Source organism: Orbicella franksi, chromosome 14, assembly GCF_964199315.1.
Source record: "Orbicella franksi chromosome 14, jaOrbFran1.1, whole genome shotgun sequence".
NCBI classification, from domain to species: Eukaryota; Metazoa; Cnidaria; class Anthozoa; order Scleractinia; family Merulinidae; genus Orbicella; species Orbicella franksi.
In genome coordinates this window covers 10294055-10316417 of record NC_138158.1, presented here as the reverse complement: position 1 = coordinate 10316417, position 22363 = coordinate 10294055, and the positions used below count along the sequence as shown (strand labels likewise).

Below are 22363 nucleotides of genomic sequence, written 5' to 3'. Positions count from 1 at the left end.
TCCCAGTCCCAAATACCTCTTAGCGCTCTCTTTGACCTGAGGGAAACATAAAATGGTAACAATTGGATTGACGACTGCGCTGCTATTTGCTATAATTGCGATCGACCGACCAATCAGGTAAGAGGTTGGGAAATCAGGACGGTCCTTACAAGCGGTAATGAGGTAATATAAGCGAGCTGGACTCAAACACAACCAGAATGCAGCAGTAATATATAAAGATGAAAGCGCAATGCGTCTTGCCGCTTTCATCTCTAAAGCCACCTGGAAATTTTCATTGTTCAGCCTTCTTTCGTTTGTTGTCTTCTCGATTTTTAGAATGCGGTATAGGGTTATCAACGAGAAAACGAGAATTGCAATGGTTGGTATGAAAAATGACACGCCCAAATAGGCTCGTGCGAAACTTCCTAGTAGTCCTTTTTCAGCAAGGCAAACCTTGACAAAATAGCGTTCATTGTCGTACAAGTACTCGACTTTTGATCGATATAAAAAAAGCGAAGGGATGTTTATCAGAAACGCCGTAAGCCAAGCCCCACAAGTCAAATACACGATCTTGTTGCGACTGAGAGGACGAAAAGGAAATGTGACAGACCAGAAACGTTCAAAGTTTATGACAACCAGTAGAAACTTGTGCTGATTGCGACGAATCTTACGTACTTTGATATGGCGCAATATTCGCGAGATCTTCTGAACTCCAGGCGATATATCTCCAAAGCATCAAAGGGAACAGCAACGAAACATGTCAGCAAATCTGAGAATACCAAGTGGCGGAGAAAGTAATAGGACCTGAGCTGAGGACGAACCATGTTGTGCTGGCCTTGTGCTGCAGCGTTCAGTCTGCGAGCTTGCTTCTCACGTTTCCATAAAATATAAAGTGTCAGAAAGTTCAGAACCAAGGCTAACGGCTCAATGATAAAGTAAGGCACGGCGAAGCCTATCTTTTGAAACGCACTCAGAATGTCAATGATTTCCTCCCTGGAAATGTGGCTATGGTTTTCAGCTAGAGTTGTATTTGCCATCGTGATAAGGTATGTTTCATTCGGCATCATAGTTAGTACCCTGTTTGTGGAAAAGAATTTAACACACAATCAATAGCAAAACAAGGTGAAATTTAAGGAATAGTAATGCAAGTTAATCATGGATTAATTGCTTTTTCCTTTCATTGTGCAAGATAAATCATTTTTGGTGAGTAGAAAACTTTTTAACTTCATGTTTGGAGGATAATTTCAGTTAAATGTTCACAAAAGCGACATGAGAAACGTAAATGAATGCTAACCTTTGGCGAAGAAGCATCGATTTATCAGCAGATTAAAAAAACAAAACAAAACAAAACAAAACAAAAACGTTAAATTAAATACTTAATTGAACCAACTTGCCCGGTTCGAAATGGACCGGATATTTCGCAAGTTTTTGGACCTAGCCTGCCACTCGCGGCCCATAAACCTGCAAACGCAAGGAGAACTCGACCAATATTTCTCCAATACGGGCCTCACGCTCGTTTAATAACATGCATATCTATTTCTCAACGGGCGTATAGTTCATTTTTGTAACTATTACGAGATTTCTGCACATTTAAATTCCAAGGTGTAACTATTTTTCGATCGGACAAAAGCAAGCGTAAACATCAGCGAAATAAAGTCAAAGAGAAAAGCCAACTGTTGATCGCTTAAATGCTGCAGTTCTTTTAACTCTGTTTATTTTACCCCAAGATGGCATTTAGGTTATTATCTCACTATTGGTCAGTTACATAAAATGAGTATATTTTCCTGTACTCACCTTCTTCAAACACAGCTCAGAAAGAAATTTTGTTCTCCAATCCGCAAAAAGTGTGTTAACGGCAAAGTACGGATAAAAATGAACGTCAACGCAGTCCAGATAAATTGAGAAAGATAATTTTAAACCTGAAAAAAATTGGTTCGAGAAATAGGTAAGGAATTAGAAACAACGATCCTGTTTGGACAAAAGGTTTCGAAAAAAGGGAACCGAAATTACGTACGCTCTTTAATCAGTTTCCTAGCAACGCACAAACAGAAAAGCGGCGAAAGTGTCGGCGAAAGTAAATAGTTACGGACAACGATTTTTGGGTAATGATTTCCGAGGATTTGTTCAAACCTCCACACGTCATCGTGCAAACCGAAGATCCTCCGAAAATGACCCGAAGAATTAACCCGACAGGACAGAGTAGACGTTTTTTGGGCTCGTCACGAAATAGAGATTGCGTGACGAGCCCAAAGAGCGTCCGACTGCCGAGTAAGGTTTGGTTTTTGAATTGCTTGTGTAATATCCATTTATGAAAGCCTCCAATCATTTTCCAGATCCAGCAGCGCAAGGTCCCATGCCAATATATTTATCACGAAATATGATCACGTACTTGGTATTGTCCAGTTCGGAAATTTCTTCAATTCATGAATCTGTTCTAACTCGAAAGTAGACCTAATGCATATACTCGTAAGAGTCTGTTCTGATAGCCGCCGCCCCCCCGCCCCCTCTCCCGAAAAAAAAGTTGGCAATTTGAGAAGCGCGTGTTTTATTATCCTTTTTTTTGTTTTACAAAAGTTTGGCTGAGTCGAATTAAAGGAATGCGCGAGGACACAAGTGTAAAAATCACGAGCGAGGCTTACCGAGTGATCGTTTTCCGGCCATTTTGACTCGCGAGTCACGCTCTTAATTTATCACCCTCGCACACGCCGCGCTCGCGTGTACGTATGCCTCCGCTGGGACCGTAGTCAATCAAAAAGCCCTTGGGATAAGATGATAAAATCTCTCTCCCTGAAAACTGTCGATTTGAAGCTTAATTAAGACAAAAGACTGACAAATGTTTGCGGTTAGTGCTGATATATGTCTTAACAGATAAAGGTTTTACGGAAAAATATTAGAAGTTAAACAAAATTTAGAGCTATCCGGGAGTTACATTGGTGTTCCTCCACAGATAAATCAGAAACTCGACAATTTTAATATGAAGTTTCAGGTCCAGCAAGTCTTTGCCCTCGGTAAGGTTCGCCGGGGGACATAAAAGCACGGGCCCAAAACACACTGACAGGTTGCGCGCGTCCATTTTGTTCGTCTCCTTCTCTGCAATGACCCGCAAGAAATGGTTCAGCAGATACACAAGGGTCTCTCTGTTGTTCTGAGGTAACTGAACCAGCAGTTTGGAGAGAACACGTTTCTGTGAGGCCAGATCCTGATCTTGGACTTGTTCCTTAGCTGCGTTAATCAGTAGCTTCGACAAGGATTCCGTTATCAAGGGCTCGGGAAGTTCTCGGAGATAATCTTTCAAAATGCCAGCGATGACATTTATATCTGGGTAGCTGTCTTCTGACAAATCCACCGTGGTGCTGTCTTCGTCGAATTGCGCCTTAAGTTGCCTCTTCCGTCGAGCGTTTCCGGAAATTCTGTACAGACCCACAGCCAGTAGGCCACGCTTCTCAATCTCGTCCACGCACTTCCGGACGATCAGCGGGACACTTGCGTTGTCATTTCGCGAGGTCACATTGAGTTGAAATCCAAACACGCCGGATATTCGATCAGACGGAGCCCGTTTAAGCAAGGTCTTCATCTCAATGAATTCCATTTTGAGATGAATCGCTCCTTGTGGATGCATACGAAACACGACATTGTGTTGTTGACCGCATCGCACAAAAGGAGACAGATTGAAAGAGGCTTTTGTCACGGGTTTGTCAAAATCGTGGCTTGCAATAAAACAAGAGAGGCACACTTCTCGGCCATGTTGGACTTCTACTTCAAATACTTCGTCCCAGGTTAGGGCTTTTGACGCCCTCTTGGTAGTTGTGAAAGCTTTTCGCTCAAAGTCCAACTCTACCGCAAAGTAGACTTTCTTTTTCTTCTCCAAAAGCTTCTTATCAGCGAAAGGTAAGTGAGTAGCCTTGATAATGTGCAAAGAGACCATACCGGAGACTGCGTGCGACGATAGCAGATTATGCCCAGTATAATCATCTGGGAATATCAAAAACCCAGTTTCTGCCTCACTTCTAAGTCGGTCGGCGTCACTCAAGTCTTGCGCGAGAAGCTGATTGGTTAAACTCTTGTCAGTTATTGACGCAAGGCTGGCGCGCCTTCTGGTGAGCTTTGGAGAGAATTTGGAGTTCTCAGGCGAGCCAGGAGAGAGCTTCGATTTGGAAGGTTCTTCCTGAACTGGCAAAAGTTTCAAATTAGGTTGTGATGAACGACTCGTGAGTCTTTTAGGTCCGCTAGGAGGCTGCAGTCCACCAGAGACGTACGAATGTAACAGCAAAGACTGCCTCTGTTGCGCCAAGATATCGTCTCGATGAGATTCGCTCTTTCGCATAGGCCTTTGGGATGCGGAAGACTCAGTTTTGCCTCCATTCTTACTCTTTTCTGGTGCATCTGTAGCATCTGAATGAGTTCTCAACGCAAATGCGCCGAAGATTTGGCTCAAAGACAACCCTGATTCCTTCCTTGAGGGAGATGGCGCTGGTGATTTTTCCTCCATCGTTTCACTGTCTGCCGATCCAGTCCAACTGTTCCGGTTTGATTTTCCACTCTCAGAGTTTTCACCTGTGGTCGAGCTTGTTTTACGACTGTTTGATAATTCCGCTTTATGCGAGGCAACGGGGGATGGTGGGGGTGTAGGGAGCATCCTACGGCTCCTTGGCTCCGCTGGTAGGGAAAGCAAGGGTTTGGTAGCCGGGTGCGAACCGTTCTCGCTACGGGCATCGCTGTTACAGCGACTTGCGCGTGTGGTGTCGCCAGGCACGGACGGAAGTCTTCGCCTTGCCTTCGGACTGCCCCCGGGAGAACCCGGAGGGCTTCGTGAACTTATTCCCGAAGAATAAACTTTTAGGGATTCTTCGTTTGAAATAGTATGTTTGGTAGGAGGAGCTGGAACAGTAAAATCATCAGGGTCATCGAAAATCAAATTCACAGACGTTATTGGTGTTAAAGTACTTGACTTTCGACTGGCAATTTGAGGAGTTCTGGTTGACAAAATGATGCCATCATTGGACGGTTTTCTAATCTGCGGATTCTCGGCTTTATTCAAGTCTCGCTGTTTGTGCAGAGAGCCGTTCGAGTGGCCAGAGTCTTCGGGAGATGGCTCGCTGTTGTTTTCACCGTGCTCAAAATGTCTCTTGTTTTTCTTCGATCGATTATTTTGCGCACGAATAGCGTTGATAAGATCTTCAATGGTCGCCGAATTTTCCGAATGATTTGACGATTTTAAGATGTCCCGATGCTCATTTGCATTTTTGTCCACTTTCAAATTTTCCGTTTGTGTTTGCTCAGTTTGTTTACCTTTGTTGCTTGGCTCTTTATAATCATTTGCCCGAGACTGCTTGCTTTTGATTTTTAAAGCCTTCGAGGTAGCCTTCTCTCCATTAGTTGTTAGAGAACTGAAAGCATCGCCAACGGAAGAACTGCTTTTGATTAAGAAAGCATTTATCCGAATCGTTAAAATCAATTTTCGCGGAGCCTGAATCATTCGCACTACATCATCCAGGCTGAATCCGTCGATGTCGACGTAATTAACTGCAATGATTTCATCTCCAACTTTGAGCAAACCGTTTGCGTCGACAATGCTCCCTTGCGTAACACGCGAAACAAATATTCCCTGCTTGTTAAATGATCCATCTCCTTGTCGAATAAAAAATCCCAGCGGCGACGCGCTATTTTTAACAATCACCACATTACGGATAATACACATCCCTGAATCGTCCAAGTGGTCGCCATATTTCACCTCAGCTGCGTGTCTCGAAAAGTCGCCAGTATAATTCGCTCCAAGCTTGTAATTCGCTCGATGCGGAATTTTTCTTTTTGTTATGTCCGTTTGACAAGTGGCGATATCGTCCTCATTGTCCACCGCCTGTATTCTTGCAATAATATCAGAAGTTAAAACTCTATGTACTGTGTTTTGCGTTGTTTCTGACATTTCGCAGGTAGCAGTTGATTTCGTCCCCGAAGGCTTCTCTTCGAAGCTAAATTTGATTTCGCTCAATTCGTTTGACACTGTTGTCAAGTTTGTAGTACGTAAATTTCCATTCTGTTGCGTCAATGTTTTCGCCTCCCACATTTCGACAATTAAACCAGCAATATAAAACTTCACTAAAGGTCAGGTTGGTTGACGGGATCAATCAAATGTACGGAAACCACATTTCGTGTTCACAGAGCAAAACCCCTACTCCTCCGTCACTAAGCATTTACGGGTTTCGCTGGGGCAACGTGTTAGCTTCAATGGATCTCAAGAACTTTCAATATCCTTTTGTTAAAAGCTTATTTCCACTTAAAACCCCCAGCGGGTTAAACTTCACACCTCACGTGTGTACATAACCACTGAGAACAGCCCAGGTCAACGTTTGTATTGTGCTCGCATAATTACAAAAAATTTGCATTATGTCGCGAAGATTTTTGCTATCGGAAAAATAAGCGAATTAATGACGACAATATTCCGGTCTAATAACAGGAAGCATGAGTCTTTTTTTAGCTAATACTTTATTTTGGCTGTTTCTAAAACTGCATGAAAATAAGCCTTCAATATCTACTGGAGTCCCACTGCAGTCAGTCGGTAAACAAAAAATATTAGACCTTGCCTTGTGCATACAATACATTTCAAAACAGTTTATTGGGCTAAACATACTACCATATAAAACCCTACGGGCACTCTATATGCTAAATTGTGTTTAGATAATAAACGAAAATAAAAACTTTTGCCGTTGGTCAATAAGTTTATTGAATTTTAGGAGGCCGACCTTTTAGCAGACTGGCGCAAAAAGAGGCAAAACACAACGTAGGTGTAATATTGCTCGTCTCAATTTACTGACAATTTGAGATATGTTCATCCTATTTGAGAAGTCTAGTTCTTACTCAAATTTCAGCGTTTAAAGTCGACGGCATTTAAAGTTATGATTATTACCGAATAGACAAATGAAGACAAGAATAGCTTATACATAATGATAGTTTATTAATAAAAAGAAATTAAAAAAATAATAATAATTGCCAGCATCGGTGTCAGTGGCTTTAGGAAGCGCAATATTTAAATGATATTACGTTTCGTTTCAAACTATTTAAATATTCAGTCTTAAGTCTAAACTCCAATATCAAATTCAAGGGATTTATAAATGCCGGCTAGAAAGGAACTATTAAGCATATACAAAAATAAATTTTTGATTATGAGTTATTAAATGAGACTGAACAAATCAACTAAGATGATGCTTTCATATAATGAACTTTCCGAGTTGCAATGTAACTAAAGTGTAGCTAAAATTCGCCGTTTACATTGCGGCTTAACATGGTTCAATAATTTCTATTAGAGAATGAAATCAAGACTGAGAAGAGCATCACTGACTTTTGTTTTTAAAGATGAATTAAACACGTTTAACTGGGAAAGTGCAATTCGTCAGTGCTAAAAGCATTCTATAGCATTCTATAAACATGTATAAATATAGCACAAGGAAGAACGAAGTCCAGTTCTGTCTGTAATAACACGAGCGATTAGATCACGGGCCTTTGCGTGCTGGAGTCCGGAATGTTTAACCGCGAGTAAGTTTACATATAGAATTGGATGACACGGAGTCCAATTACGATCATTTAATCTTAGTAAGTAAGAAAAAAACAATTCCTTGTTGAAGAGAAACATTACAGTTGTGTTTGTTTTAAAACGAAAGGCGCGCATTGTCTATTTACAGGTATCAAGCTTACGTTCCATCTGCTCTATAAAGAAGAAATTTGAAAACGCAGCTTTAGTTCTACGGATAGGCCTACCGTCCGTAATAATCCAGAGAAATTGTCCACACAAGGTTTTTTGGAAAACGATGACGTCACGATAGTCATGTGATTAACTCTACCCCCCAAGGAAACACTTATATGGTTTCCGCCGCCGGTGATTGTTGCGTTATAAAATTCCCCTGGCGTAGTGTGGACGGAAAACATTCCATTCGTTTTCAGAGTGAAAACGCTGTTTTCAAATTTCTCCGGCGTAGTTCCATTACTGTCCAAACATAGTCTAAACTGCCAGTAACAAATCAATCGATTTTTGAGTGACGGTTTAAATCACATCTATTATGCAGTATATAATATGCAATACTATGAACCAGCATACAACAAAATTCCTAACTTGTTTTCTGCTCCATTTTCTTGCCTTCAAAAGTCATTAACCAAATAGTGGCATTCTGTTAACTGACTTCTGTGTACATTTCCCGCGGTTTCGTTCCCCGTCGCGGTCGTGGCCTGGGCACTGAGGCGCTGTGTTTCGGTGTCTTTCTCAACGCGTGATATTTCCAGGCCTCAGATATCTGTTTGATCTGAAAGGAAAACCGACAATGAATTTGGGTGGGATAGCCTAGTGCACGCACGCACGCACGCACGCACGCACGTACGCACGCACGCACGCACGCACACTACGTGAATCACTCGCTATCCCTCGCGCGCACAAGCGCGGATACAAGCTCCCGCACTCTCGTGATCGCGTTCACGCACTCAAATATAAAACAGAATCCATGGACCAGCTCTTCCACATGACACCAGAGACACAATGGAAATGACCAAGGCCTCCATGTGTCACACGGGTTATTTGATTTCGCGAATTTCATACCATGAATAAAGTCTGTAGTGCTGTCTACAATACTTCTCACCTAAGGTTACTGTACAAATTTGCGCAATCAGCGCAAAAAAAAAGAAAGGCTTGTTTACAGCTTAGCCAATTTGAGATTACAAGCGAATGCAAAACTGAATTTAGGACAAGCGACCTGTCTTGTCTTGTCTTGTCTTGTCTTGCATTGAGGAAATAGCATGCTTCATTAACAGGGCATTAACACGGCAATTTTGTTCATTTTGCTGCATCCTTGAACAAAATAGTGCCAAAATTTTTGATTAACTATCTTGGCCCCTTACTGTACCAAAAGATTCCTGGACCACTGGACAAAGAATACAGTTACAGGTGAATCGTTGAAGGAAAAGTTTTTTTTCTCAAGTTTGACCCGTTTTTCCACGACGATAGAGCCTAAAAACATTTGGCAGACATTTACAACTTAACATCCCAACCTTTTATTGCTTCAGTGCGCAAATATATTAGACCATTATATTTAGGTTTCCATCAAGAAGTTTGGACTTTTTGAAGTCATGCCCAAACGTCTGACAAACGCAGGGGAGGGGGGGTGGGGAGGAGGATGAAAGGGCCTGGAATTGACACACATGTCCAATTGATTGAGCCAAAAGCATTGGCACTGTAAGGTTTAATATATTTTAACTTACTGGAATCATTTTGTCCTTGTCATTGTCAAGCTCTACTTGTTTAAGCTCCTCGGGTGTTAACAGTGCAAGTCTGACATGTTTGATGACATTCTGTGCCACTTCAGCAAGTGACTTACTAAGAACCACCTTAAACAAGAAACAAATGTCTAATTTATTAAGGTTTTATAACATTGATTAGGTCATAGACTAATACACTATTTCGATTGGGCAAATCATGCAGTAACGGTGGTGGGACTGGGTGCAAACTGGAAAATATGGGTGCCATCTCAGATGCTACAAGCTTGATTGGGTGCAAAACCACTACAATTCGTTGAGGTGACTCGGGATTCTGTAGCAACAAACAACTACACCCCCCACCCTCCACCGGCAGCATCCAATGCTTGTCCTTCAGGGATAACCCTCAAAACTTGATGGGTTGCTGTACTAGTTGAATGTGTATAACACTAGTAAATAAATACTCCTTGGTACAGAGAGGCAATGCATTCAGGAATAAAGAATTTAGCACAAAAGCACAACACAATGGCCATATTCCAGTGTTCTCACCATTAAGTCACAGCATCACTGAAAAATAACACAATGACCCAATACATTATACAAATCAACTAATGAACCATATCTTACAGAATTAACTGTGGCCCATTCCCTCACAGCGACAAGAATTTCCAGCTCATCCATCATCAGTTTGTCACTTTGCAGCAGTAAAGACAAGGCTTCCTCAGACAGTTCATGAAATCCTTTAGTTCTGAAGACACTCTCTGTGTTTTCTTCAATGAAATCCAAACAGCGCTCTCTAAGCTCTTCCTGATCATAGGTAACGGCAATCTAGACAGTGTAATGTCATCATTACTATCTATCACAACGTATTACAATAGCCAATTCTAGACTGTAAAATTATTTAAATTGTAAACTAGAAGAATTGACTTGGCCCCATTCAATTGAATGCAGCTATTCAATTGCTATAATATATATAGCTACTTTAAGAAACATTGAAAGTTTTTAGTGGTCAATGCATTTTTAGTGTCAACAAGCAAGTTCTCAGGCATGCTACTTAAATTGAAAGAAAGAAATACTTCAAATATTTCAAACATAGCAGGATTAAAAATCCCAACTGAAGGGAGGCAGACCAGTTGGCTATTTACAAGCAAGACCGAGCAGTTGAACTAGGGTCTACCGAGAAACAACTCCAGCTTAGTGGTCAGAGTAGGACTTGAACCCGCTACCTCCAGATTTCAAGTCCAGTGCCCTAACTACTTGGCCACGCCGCCTCCCTTGCACACAGTGTAAACAATGTTCAGGACTTTAGTAACAGGTCAGCCATTGCACTTTCCTTAGCTTGGTAACAAATGAGTTTATCCACATGTATTTCTTTAGGTTCCAGTAAGGGTTATACGTTAAATAATTAATAAGTTAGTGTTAGTGTTTTTTTGGGTATTGCCTCTGCAAGAATTTTCATTTAAAAATGTTAATACAACATATTATTCAACTATCATGCCATTTTACCATATTGCATGCAGGTCAGGAAAACAAGCAGAAAATGAACCTGTTAATTGCACTGTACATAAGAGTCATATTTAGTTTTTATCTTTAATTTGTATAAATGGTATGCAATCAGTATGATTTTCTAATGATGCAGGATGTATTACTAGAAAGTAGGATAACGGTGGAATAATGAAGCGCTTATTCGATGATGCATTATTGGACATTTTGCTCATTCAGAACTCGCAAAGTATCCATGTGTATTCATTTGTCTGACAGTATATGTTGAACCATCAAATAAGATGTATTATACACAAATGATACCAAGTCAAAATGGTAAATTATTAATAACATATTTAAACTAAACATAACTAATAATTTACAGTTCCAAGTGACTGAACTTTAAATTACCTGCATAGCTTCTGATGCTGTCTCTATTGCAAGAGTTTCACCAATGAACTGCTCACAAATCTGTCATGTAATGAAATAAAATTACAAAATCAATAAAACATGAGATAACTTATTCACTTTAAAGGACATTGACCTCTCTTATTGCACCCTGATTACTGGAGCTGCAACTAGGACTGATGCCTTAATCTTCAATTTTTACTGAAGGCACAGCTAAAAGGTTAATGTGCCAGGTTTGAGTGTATTATATTAAATAAAATGAACAATATATGCTGTGCACTCAAAACAGTTCAGAACTTGTATTTTAAAAAACTGTACATGTATCTAGATACATGTACTCTCATCTGATGATGACATGATCAAGGCCTCAACATGTACATGTATGCACCTTTTGTAGTTGCTCTAAATTGTACTCCATGGCTGAGCCCATGACTTCCATCACCTTAAAAAAAATATAATTTATTTAATGTAAGTACTGCTAGTATCAGTAATAAGGAAGTAGTTAACACAGCTGTCATTATGTAAGATTTGTTACTCCTGAATGCATTGCTTCTCTGTTAACAGTATTATACACGTGTACAACTTACAGCAACCTGACAAATTCTGTGGGAATACCCCTCAGGGAAAAGCTTTGGATCTTAGGGGAGCAGTGCAGTAGCTTGTTGATACAAAATACATCTCTAACGACCTGTGGAAGTTTTGCACCTGATAAAGTTTGCACTATGAGGTTAAACATACTGATTTAATGATGAGGAGCATGTTGCTCAGCAGTTGGCAAGCCGTTGGCGTGGCTTTGGCATGGCATTGGCGTGGCATTAGTGCCTATTTATTTAGCATTATTTTTTTGTTGGCATACTGTGGTATTATCAAAGTTAAATTAAATATCTCCTGTCATTTCTTTCAAGCTCATTTACCCTAAAAGGTACTGGAAAGCTCTTGCTGTGGACCTCATGGGGCTGCACACCCTAAGAAGGGCCAAAACTGCTTTTTAACTCAGCCCTAAAAGGTTCAATGAGCACCAGGGAATTTGTATTGTCCTCGAGCAGAGATCAGTTAAGATGTACATGTATGCACCAGCAGTAATTACAAAACTTTAAAAAGAACATTATTTTCCACTTACATTCTTGCTGTTTAGAGTGCATGTATTGGTGTAAAGAAATTCCAACAGCGACATAAAGATTTCTGGTGTAACATCTGCTAGGACTAGTGGTATATCCTGTTGATCACCCTTTGGTCGGACATTGTCTTTCTGATCTGAAAGCATTGCCTGGAAAACTTCACACCTGTATTATGTACATATAAAGTATATTAGACTTCCAAGGATTTTACAAGTGCTAGCAAGACTGCACAGTACTGTATATAGTTTCAACAAAGGAACCATTTTACTTATTATTTAATATTATAATTATCAATTAAATACATGTAATAATCAGTCTTACCTTGCCATAAGAATTGCTTTGTTAGCACGGATCACTTTTCTATTGGGCCCCACGATGAACTTGACATCACTATAGCAAGGAACAAAACTTAGTCATATTTTCTCAGTCAACATTTTCGGATCATGTGTACTATTGGCATCCTGGCTGAGTGTTGATCGATACCCTTGATTAACCCTCAATCAACACTCACTCGACATCTCAACCAACACTCAATCAACATCTCCATGTTCGATACTCTGTTGATACTCGATCGACATCTTGATTAACAGTCAGTCGACAGTCTAATAATTTTTGCAGACGTGCATTTGAGTATCAATTGATACGTGAGTCAGTCCACACTGACTAACAACTATCGACCGACTGTCGTTCAAGTGTTGATCGAGTGTCAATCGAGATGTCGAGTGAGTGTAAATCTAGTGTCAACCAAGTATTGATTGAGGTGTCGATGAAGATGTCGATCGAGTGTCAATCACAGGTTGATTGAGGGTATCAATAAACACTCGACCACGGATGCCTTTAGTACACACGATCCAAAGTTTTCAATGGTAACAACCAAAGTAACAACTATCGAAACCGACAGTAATGCAGAACTGTCTTTGCTTTATTTTACCATGGTCTGTGATTGGCTTTAAACACTTGACAAATCCTAAGCAGATGTATACAATAAGGCCACCTTGATCAGAAGTATAAACCGAAATCTCACTGGTAATGCTAAGTATGATTTTTTTTATGATTTGCTGTTCTCATCATTCTGTTCTGGTTTATGACACACAAGTTATCAAAACCTTCTCCAGCACGTGATCCAGACTTTTTGTCTTTGCTCTTATTAATAATGCAAAGTATTTTGTATGAATTGTTGCAAATTTATAGGTCTGCAACCACTTCAAATAAAAGGAGACTTAACCCTGATCTTTTGGACTATTACAAAGCATTTCAGTTAAATATAGCAACTCCAGGAAATTAAGAACTAGCTAAGGGACCATAGCAGCTGTGACTAGAGCACCATTAACCATGTCCGAGGGGGCAAATACCGCAATATCGCAAAAAAAGTCGCCAAACACCACAATTCTTCGATAACAAATTCAAACTTGATGTCACACTGAAACCACTACATAACACTCTATGTCACATTGAAAGCAGTAATAACACAGAAATAACAATTAGGAATTTTTTAATGAATGTCAACTCAGGTTATTTTAGAGTTAGACAAAATAAACAAAGAAGTAACACCCACTGGCATGTTGGCTAATAATTGACAAACAATAAATTACCCTTTTCTGATTGAAAACTAGAGAAGATTCAGAAAACATTGGAGGACTTTGAGGATAATTTTTAATACCATTCAAAATTCACAGTAAAAAACTGCATCCCGCAGGTTTGTTTGAAAACCACAATACTGCAATTTGAGATTAAAATTACCAAAATACTGCAAGAAAAATTGTCCAGTACCGCAAACCCCAATGTACCCCTGATGTTTGAAGGACTCTGTCAGCCCTGTAACCACACCACCACAAGGAAATGATGAGAGCATAGCAGAAGTGTGGATAAGTACAGATTGAGGGAGCATTTTCCTTTCTTCCTCTAGTTCTTGAGTGCTCTCATATAATAGGTTAAACAAGGCAACTATAATGATTTCATATTATTATAAAACAGAGTCTGGAACTCATAAATAAAGAAAGAAAAATAAAATAAAGCGTGATATAGCCCCTGTTAAATTAAAGAAACAATTTGTTAACGAATATTGCTTTCCGTGATGGACTTTGAAGACTGTCACAAAACTGAAAGGATTTTATGTGAGCGAGCCAGTATCAACAAGGCTCAAAACGTTTTGTTGAAATAAGAGTCAACACAGAGAAGCACTTCACGAGAAGGCAACGAAATTCAAGCTTAAGGTTAGGCTTAAAACTGTTTGCACAGCGATCATGTTAATTTACGATGGAACGTTGCAAACCTGAATTCCTTCTTGTCGATGATTCCTCTCATGTCGTCTGCGAATGCCCAAGGGCATCCAGGGATCGTGCGTTCTTGTGTCATTGTGGATTAGAATGAAGGAGAACTAATCATGCTCACATTTCGACTAAATGTTCTCGAAAACGGTTGTTTAACAACAAAATCGAAAGCCCGCGTTTCACATTTTCTGCTAGGCGACCAACAACAACACTCCCTTGGAGGCTGGGAACGAGGGAGTTCAGCCCTGCGACACAGTGAATCAAAGTGCTCTATGAGCAAGCCGGTGAATTTCACACGGAATGATGACCTAACTATGGAGGTATATCTATGACAAAATTCAGCACTCAGTAATTGATATCAAATTATCCAAATTGTACATGCATCAATCAAAAGCTGAATAGCAACTAGCTGATTCTACAAATGGTCATTACGCAAACAGGTATCGCGCTAAAAGGCATCACTCGAAAAGGCATCACGCTTAACGGCATCACACTAAAGGGCATCAAGGGAAAAGGCATCACGCTGAAAGGCATCACGCTGAAAGGCATCACACTGAAAGGCATCACTCAAAAAGGCACCACGCTTAAAGACATCACGCTAAAAGGCATCATGTCTAAAGGTATCATACAAAAAGGCATTACGCTCAAAGGCATCACGCGAAAAGGCATCACGCAGAAAGGCATCCCGCAAAAAGGTATCACGTGAAAGGTATTACACTTACTAAAAGGTACCACGCGAAAAGGCATCACGCAAACAGGCATCACGCAAAAAGGCATAGCGCTTCTGCTTGTGTCTCTACACGTAATATCCCTCTCCCACCATGATAAAGGATAGAGGTATATCTATGACAAAATTCAATACATAGTAATTGATATCAATTCATCCAAATTGTACGTGCATCTATCCAAAGCGGAATGGCAACAAGTCGATTCTACAAATAGTCATTACGCAAACAGCCATCAAATAAAAAGGCATCACGCGAAAAGGCATCACGCAAAATGGCATCACGCGTAAAGGCGTCACGCGAAAAGGCATCACGTTGAAAGGCGTCACGCAAAAGGGCATTACGCGAAAAGGCATCACGTAAAATGGCATCACGTTGAAAGGCATCACGCAAAAGGGCATCACGCGAAAAGGCGTCACGCGTAAAAGTATCAAGCTGAAAGGCATCACGCAAAAAGGCATCACGCAAAAAGGCATCACGCTGAAAGGCATCACGCAAAAAGGCATCACGCTGAAAGGCATCACACAAAAAGGCATCACGCGAAAATGCATCCAGCGAAACGGCCTCAAACGAAAAGGCATCACGCGAAAAGATATCAAGCAAAAAGCCACCTTTGCAAAAATTATATGGAATCCGGGACTTACTCTTGTTATTCGTTTCTGCTCCTCCCGTCAATTTCCATGGCATAGAATCGCGTATTGTCTCGTTTTCTTAACTCTTTTTTAAATATCAAACGAGATATATTAACTCAGACCTTGTGGCAAAAACTACAGAGAGCCCAAGTTGACCGGATGGGACAAAACTATCTGCGAAACAAATACTTCGCAAGCAATACCTAAATTTTCAAAATCGCAAAATTTGACAATCACAAACAGAACAGAAACTTAAATTTTCGAAGCAGCTCATATGGGAGAGCTTTGAGGACATCAATTGTTCTTTCGATTGCTGTTTTGAGATATGATTTATTTCGTGTCATTTGTAATTGCCAAAAACTAAGAAATTTAGGAAAATTTTGAGATTAAATTACTGTACTTGGTGAAATTGGAAAACAGAATTCTAATGCAATTTTCCGAAAGACAAAACATGTGGAAAACTGGCTAGAGTTTCAGTTAACATACCAAAGGCTTACTGCCTGTGAGATAATAAACTTGTCAAAGACATTTTAGAAAAGTCTTACCTTTAAATTTGTTGAACTGTGAAGCGGAAAACAGTGGAAGCTCAATCCGAAGTTCTCCCAGGCTTGCGTAAAGCGGCAGCTAATTCACGTCAACTGCACACAGTTAATGGCTAAATATTTATGTAGTAATTATGGAATTTTAAAGTTGAAGACGTGTGGGTAGCTACCAGTGATTGACTATTGATACAGATGTGTAATTCGTTTACTCCTGAAGGAAAAGTTGGTCTATTGCTTGTTATACTTGAATTTAATCAAAATTGTTACAATCTCTAATTACGAGACAATTTTATTTCACTGCGTTGAATTGCTTTCAATTGTTGGACAAAGTATAAAAAGCAACTTTTAGATTCGTTTTTGAAGTCATTACAAAATGAATGGGAAAAACAAATTTTTGTTTTGTTTTATACTTCTATTAAACGGCTAGGGAGATTTGAAGTTGGACGTTTTTAGCCGATGAAGGTAAAAGAATTACAATGTGGAACACTATTAAAACATTTTCAGCAGAATTTAATTAAAACAATCACAAAACAAAGTTTGGAAGCGTTTTAGTTTGTTTGTACAGCACACGAACCAGTGTTGGGTTGACAGACACATCGCGTCTGTATTAGCCTGCGTAGCAGTCTTTTCCGTTTCCTTTCATGCAAGCAGGAGTCGCGAGAGGGCACGGGAACAGCCTAACCCTGACTCCACCCCCTCCCCCTGTTTCTAAGTTTTTGCGCTCGCCCCATCCGTTCGCAAGACTTCCCCTTGGCTCTCGCTTTCTCCCGCTCAGAGGAAACGGAAAAGACTGCTACGCAGGCTACGTCTGTACACATAATTGTTTCTTTGGCTTTTGTTAACGTTATGGACCTTATTATAACCATCATTGTTTTTCCTTTTTCTTCACTTGCATTTGTTGGTACTTATATTTCATAAACTGAAAACTGGGCCCCGCCAACGTTGTTTTGTTTTCGTGTGAAACTCTACTAAACGGCCACCTCTATTAGCGGCCAGATGTCTCGTCCCCCAGAGTGGCCGCTTAATAGAGGTTCGACTGTGTTTGCAGACTTTGTATGTTCAGCTTTAGTGGCATTTGCACCATTTGACATCTTTTTCTAAGCTTAATTTTTCAATGAATAAGTTCCCTTACGCTGTGGAACTGTAAGGCAGCGTTCAGACCACGCCAAAAAAAATTTGAAAACACAGCTTTATTTTTACGGTTAAGCCTACTGTCCACACTAATCCGTCACGAAAAGGGAGCTATTCAAAAACGCTCTTCAAACCGGAGGAATTTGAAAACGCCGGCCTTTCGTTTTAAAGTGGACGGAAACATTTTGAAAACAAAGCTGTTTGAAAACGATAACCTCACGATAATAATGTGATTTCCCTGCCCCGAGTATTCTTCCTTTTTTAAAACACAAATCCCAAAAAGACCGGTGGTTGCTGCGATTTCAAATTCCTCCGACGTAGTGTGGACAGAGTCTAAAATTACCCACATGATTGACAGCTAAAATAAACATATCAAGTAGCTGATATTCTCCTTGCCTCGAAGTTAAATTATTGCTGTAGAGAGCTAAAAATTCATCAATTTAATGTTCTTTCCGCAAATTTTCTGTGAAAGATCAGAAAGCAAGTGTTTTCTTGTGGGTTCTCACGCTTTTTACTGAACTATTGATCAAGGGATTAATTGAAAAGAAGTGTGAAAAATATTGATCGATGAGCTGTGCAAACAGCGTGCCACACAGATGTTCTTTTTCAAAACAGATTTTATCTATTTCTTTAATTCATATATATTTTTTAATATTCCTTAAATTTTTAATTTTATCTCGAGTGGCAAAAGTTTTCACTTCAAGAGTTTGCCGAACTGAAAATTTTGCATCCATAAACCATGGCATTTGCTTTGTTTGTTTGTTTCCATGTCTTCCACTATTTCGCTTACGACTCCGTCGCTTATGATTTAGTGAAAACTAGATTGTCGGAGTCGGAAGTAGAAGCCGAAGAAGAAAACCTAGTTCTACAGCATCGACATTGGTTTATTCTTCGGCTTCTGCTAACGACTCCGACAATCTGGTTTTTACTAAGCGAAGGGCTGCTTCCGACTCCATCGATTTGATGTTCACTAGACTGTATTGCTCCGCAATTTTGATTACGAATCTGACTCCGTCATTAGTATAAACCAACTTAGACTTGGTTGTTCCATGGAATAGACCATTTTCGGATAAACTGGTGCCTCTGTTTCAAAATGAGCCCTCCCGCAAACCTTTCACATGAAAAAGAGTTTGATTTACATAAAAATGAACCTGTAAGCGGAACGCACTTTCACAGGAATAGTTTTGCGCAAAGACTCGGTTTGGCACAGAGGCAAAAGGCAACTCAGAAATGGCCTGTTGCATTGGACGTGCTTCCTGCGCATTATTTCTGGAGTCATTATATAATTAGCCCATTAGCACGTGCAGAAGCGCGTGCACATAAACAGAACTGTGGATTTCCTTTACACCCATCACCCGTAAAGAGACCCATCCTAAATTGCGTAAATGCAAATAACATACGATTGACTACTAAAAAAAAAAAATTGTGAATTTGAATGCTGTGAACGAAAACAAATGCGCTATTATGAGAAAAACTTCTTGGTAAATGCTGAGTATGTTCGAATTCTTAATTGTCTTTCATAGTCTCCATTCCCTTACAATTAACATAGTTAATGTAAAACGAACGATTTTCCTGGCCCCAGTAATAGTAAAATATTTGGAAAAGAACCTCGATACAACGAAACCTCGTTATAGCGAACATATTTTGCCAGTCCCTTAGCCCTTCGGTATATCGCGGTTATGTTGTAGTCAACAATTAATTTATGTTTGGAACCCCAGGTCCTCACGGACCGAATAAACAATGTGTCGTGGCATAATATAAAATCTGGACTGGACGCTGGACTCTGGACACCAGATCAAATTAAAAAAATAAAAATTATACAAAACGAAAAAAATATATTAAAATAGAAATGATGATCCGTTCCAATTTTCTGTAATTATAAGAAATTTTAGGTCGTCTCTTTTAAAGACTGCTAGGCTACATGTATGTGCATTTTTTATTTAAAGTTTTAAATGTTTTATTCATGAGAAAAGTCAATTTCAAGAATTTATTTGCAAAGGGCAGCTACGAAATGCTCATAACGCACTAGAAGATCCATTGCTTTACTCATGGCCATGTTGTTGTGTTTTGTGTAAGGTCCCTAAAGATAAAGCAAAAAACGAGGAATAGCCTAGTCTACTACAAGACAGACACGAAGATAAGGCCTCATGTATCGCACAGTGATTGGATTTTAATACAATGGGGTAAATCTACAGTGCTGTTAAACAACTTACAGAAGATAAGATTGCATAACAACCACACCACATTGTGAGCAAATTTGAGCCTATGAGCAGATTCCCCAGTGAATATAGAGTAAAAGATAAGTCCTGTCTACTGTATTTTCATCTTGTTGAAGAAAGAAAAGAAGAAGCTTGCATGGTTCATTAAAAGGGATTTTAAAGACTACACTACTGCATGTCATTTCCAGTAATGGAAACTTGAAATAATATTAAAATAAAAAAAAAAATCTTTCAAAGTTCTTGCATCTAAGTGGTACCATAATGTTTAAAATAAAAAAAAAGTTATCAAAGTTCTTTTATCCAAGTGTGAAGTGCCATAATGCTTGAAATAAAGAAAAACTTCTCAATTGAGAGTTCTCACATCTTAAAGTGTTTACTACTATAAGGTTTAAATTGTACCAGATGCTTTGGGCTGACCCCTTTATCAGTGGAAAAGTACTTGTTGCCAGTATCATTGACCAAATAAGATACGAGTACATCTCACTTTAGAAAAAGAACCAAAATTTAGACCTCTATTTGTATTTCTATTACAATTTAAGCATGTCTAACTATCTATCACTCTATAGATCAGCAGGTTTCCTCAGGTCTCTGTGGTCAGGGGGGTTGGGAAATTGGGCAGGAGCCCGGGAGAATAGGGGCAGGAGAAGTATGGGAGATGGGGGCAGGGCGGGAAGTGGGAGTTCTAAGAGGGTGGGAAGCAGAGAGAAATGTAAAACCAAGAACCCAAACTGTCATTTGATTTCATTCAGAGTCTTCCGAGACTTCTGAGGAAACATTTTGAACAAACAAAACTTTGTACTTGGGCTAAAAGACAGGCTCACTCCAGGGAAATTGTAAACCCTTTCACATTGGTTATGTCATAAGTCATGAAATGTCAAGTGGCATGAGTACACATGTGCCACATAAGCTGACAAAAGAGACAAGCAAGTGTTTCAAAACAAAGGAAATGCCTAAGAGTAGCACAGCCAAATGACTGGGATGTGTTTTGAGTTCCCTTCATTAACACGGGATGGGAGCCGGGCAGAAAAAGGCGGGAGTCAGGTGAAAGATGTACGAAAAGCGGGAGAGCAGGGCACTGGCCGTGGGATGTTCTGACTAACCTGTTACTCCCCCTCCCCTCCACCAGTGATGAATGCATAGCAACAAACATTTCAAGTGGAACCTCTACTTTGAGACACTTTGTATCTACATTGTGAATTACCCCTAAAACAGGGACACCTCTGTTAAGAACACACTTTTCATTGTGTTAAGGATGTCCTCTTAACAAAGGTTCCACTGTTTTCAATACAATAAGGGAATCAAAGCTTTTCTATTCTCAGGATAATCGGGAAATTGCTCCTTATACCATTGATGGTTGTGCCTAGCACGAGGAACAAAAGTAGCACAGGAAAACAACCACCACACTGTCCCTGCTAATGACCAAGTCCCTAAGGCCCAGCCAAACCACTCTAACATTTCACCAAAATAATTGGGACAAGAAATCATGTCAAATAAGCTTCCGTGTGGGACAGAGTAACCTATGCTGTTGTGTGCTCTTAGGTTACAAAGAGCTATGTCTGCACAGCAGTTAATAATGTATCCTGTGATAAAAACCATGATGCCAATGATGAATCGTGGGTCTTTGTAGTAACCAGGGTCATAATCAGCAGACCCAATCCAGTCAGCATTAAGGAAGCTGTAAAGAAGATTAGGGAACAGTCCTCCAAGGGGTATACCCAATGGTGTCGTTGGACTGCTGTATTTCATGATCCAGGGGTGGATAATTCCACGATGTATGTAATGACAAAGCCACAGGCAGAAGAATGTAATATTGGGATATTCTCTTTGAGTTCCATAGAGGAAGAAGACCAATGAAAACAAAAGAACCCCTGGGGTGGCATCTGAAATTGTATGCGCTATTCTTTGATGAACCATGGGGCCACATGATTGGTTGGATTTGTGATGACGGCCGTAAGGCGCAGGCTTTCTAGTCTGGGATATGAAGGTGATAACTGCTAACAGGAAGCCAAATGCACACAGACCATAGTGGACCCAGAAGTGGCCTTTGTCATGTTCAAATGCTGTCCATGGCAAGGCATTCAGCATTGTTGTAAGCAATGACACTGATACCTAAATGTAGAGCAAATAAAAACAACAAAATGTTACAAATTGTAAGTGGAAGTTATGGGAGTGAGTGTATTAGACTCAGCCAAAGCTAGTAGGATATGGAAGTGATAAGTCCTTAATTAACAGCTACATAGGTATGCGACGTGCCAAATGGTATCATGGTTATTGAGCCGTTTTGGTCTCAAATCGGGTATTGATTTTGACCATTTGAACAGAAGGCCTGTCGGAGAACGGTCTCCGACCACTCGATCATTCCAGCGGAGGGTGTTGTATATTCGCTTTGCAGAGACCTAAATAGATAAAACGAAAGAAAAACAAGACAGAACTAACCTGTTACTTCTCTATTACTACCAGGGGCTAGTGTCTGACTTTTCCCTTCGAAACTAATTTCTTATTACTCAGGGCGAATCTAAACATGTGCCTGCGAACATAGTCAGCGGCTCATGCACTAAGTTAGCAAGGTATGATGGGAGTTGTTCAACCGACGCAGGCGGGAAAGTCGAAAAACACGAAAATC

At 40.0% G+C, this 22363-nt stretch overlaps 3 protein-coding genes and 1 pseudogene across 4 annotated transcripts in view; 1 reads left to right on the top strand and 3 right to left on the bottom strand.

Moving 5' to 3' along the window:
* The window catches only part of LOC145468063 (uncharacterized), a 146041-nt pseudogene that overhangs the window by 42985 nt on the left and 80693 nt on the right, over positions 1–22363 (top strand). The window lies entirely within an intron of this gene.
* LOC145467557 (uncharacterized) lies at positions 1314–6506 on the bottom strand. The gene has a single exon (XM_081451120.1). The coding sequence runs from the start codon at positions 6041–6043 to the stop codon at positions 2894–2896; it is 3150 nt and encodes a 1049-aa protein (XP_081307246.1). The 5' UTR covers positions 6044–6506; the 3' UTR covers positions 1314–2893.
* On the bottom strand, positions 6908–14683 carry LOC145467559 (BTB/POZ domain-containing protein 19-like). Its single transcript, XM_081451121.1, has 8 exons — positions 14494–14683; positions 12543–12611; positions 12224–12386; positions 11492–11545; positions 11107–11166; positions 9841–10041; positions 9220–9345; positions 6908–8270 (listed from the first exon to the last, which is right to left on the bottom strand). Exons 1-8 carry the CDS (start codon positions 14574–14576, stop codon positions 8142–8144), a joined length of 885 nt encoding a protein of 294 aa, XP_081307247.1. The 5' UTR covers positions 14577–14683; the 3' UTR covers positions 6908–8141.
* LOC145467071 (uncharacterized) lies at positions 19461–22321 on the bottom strand. The gene is made up of 2 exons (XM_081450591.1): positions 22177–22321; positions 19461–21849 (listed from the first exon to the last, which is right to left on the bottom strand). Exon 2 carries the CDS (start codon positions 21823–21825, stop codon positions 21022–21024), a length of 804 nt encoding a protein of 267 aa, XP_081306717.1. The 5' UTR covers positions 21826–21849; positions 22177–22321; the 3' UTR covers positions 19461–21021.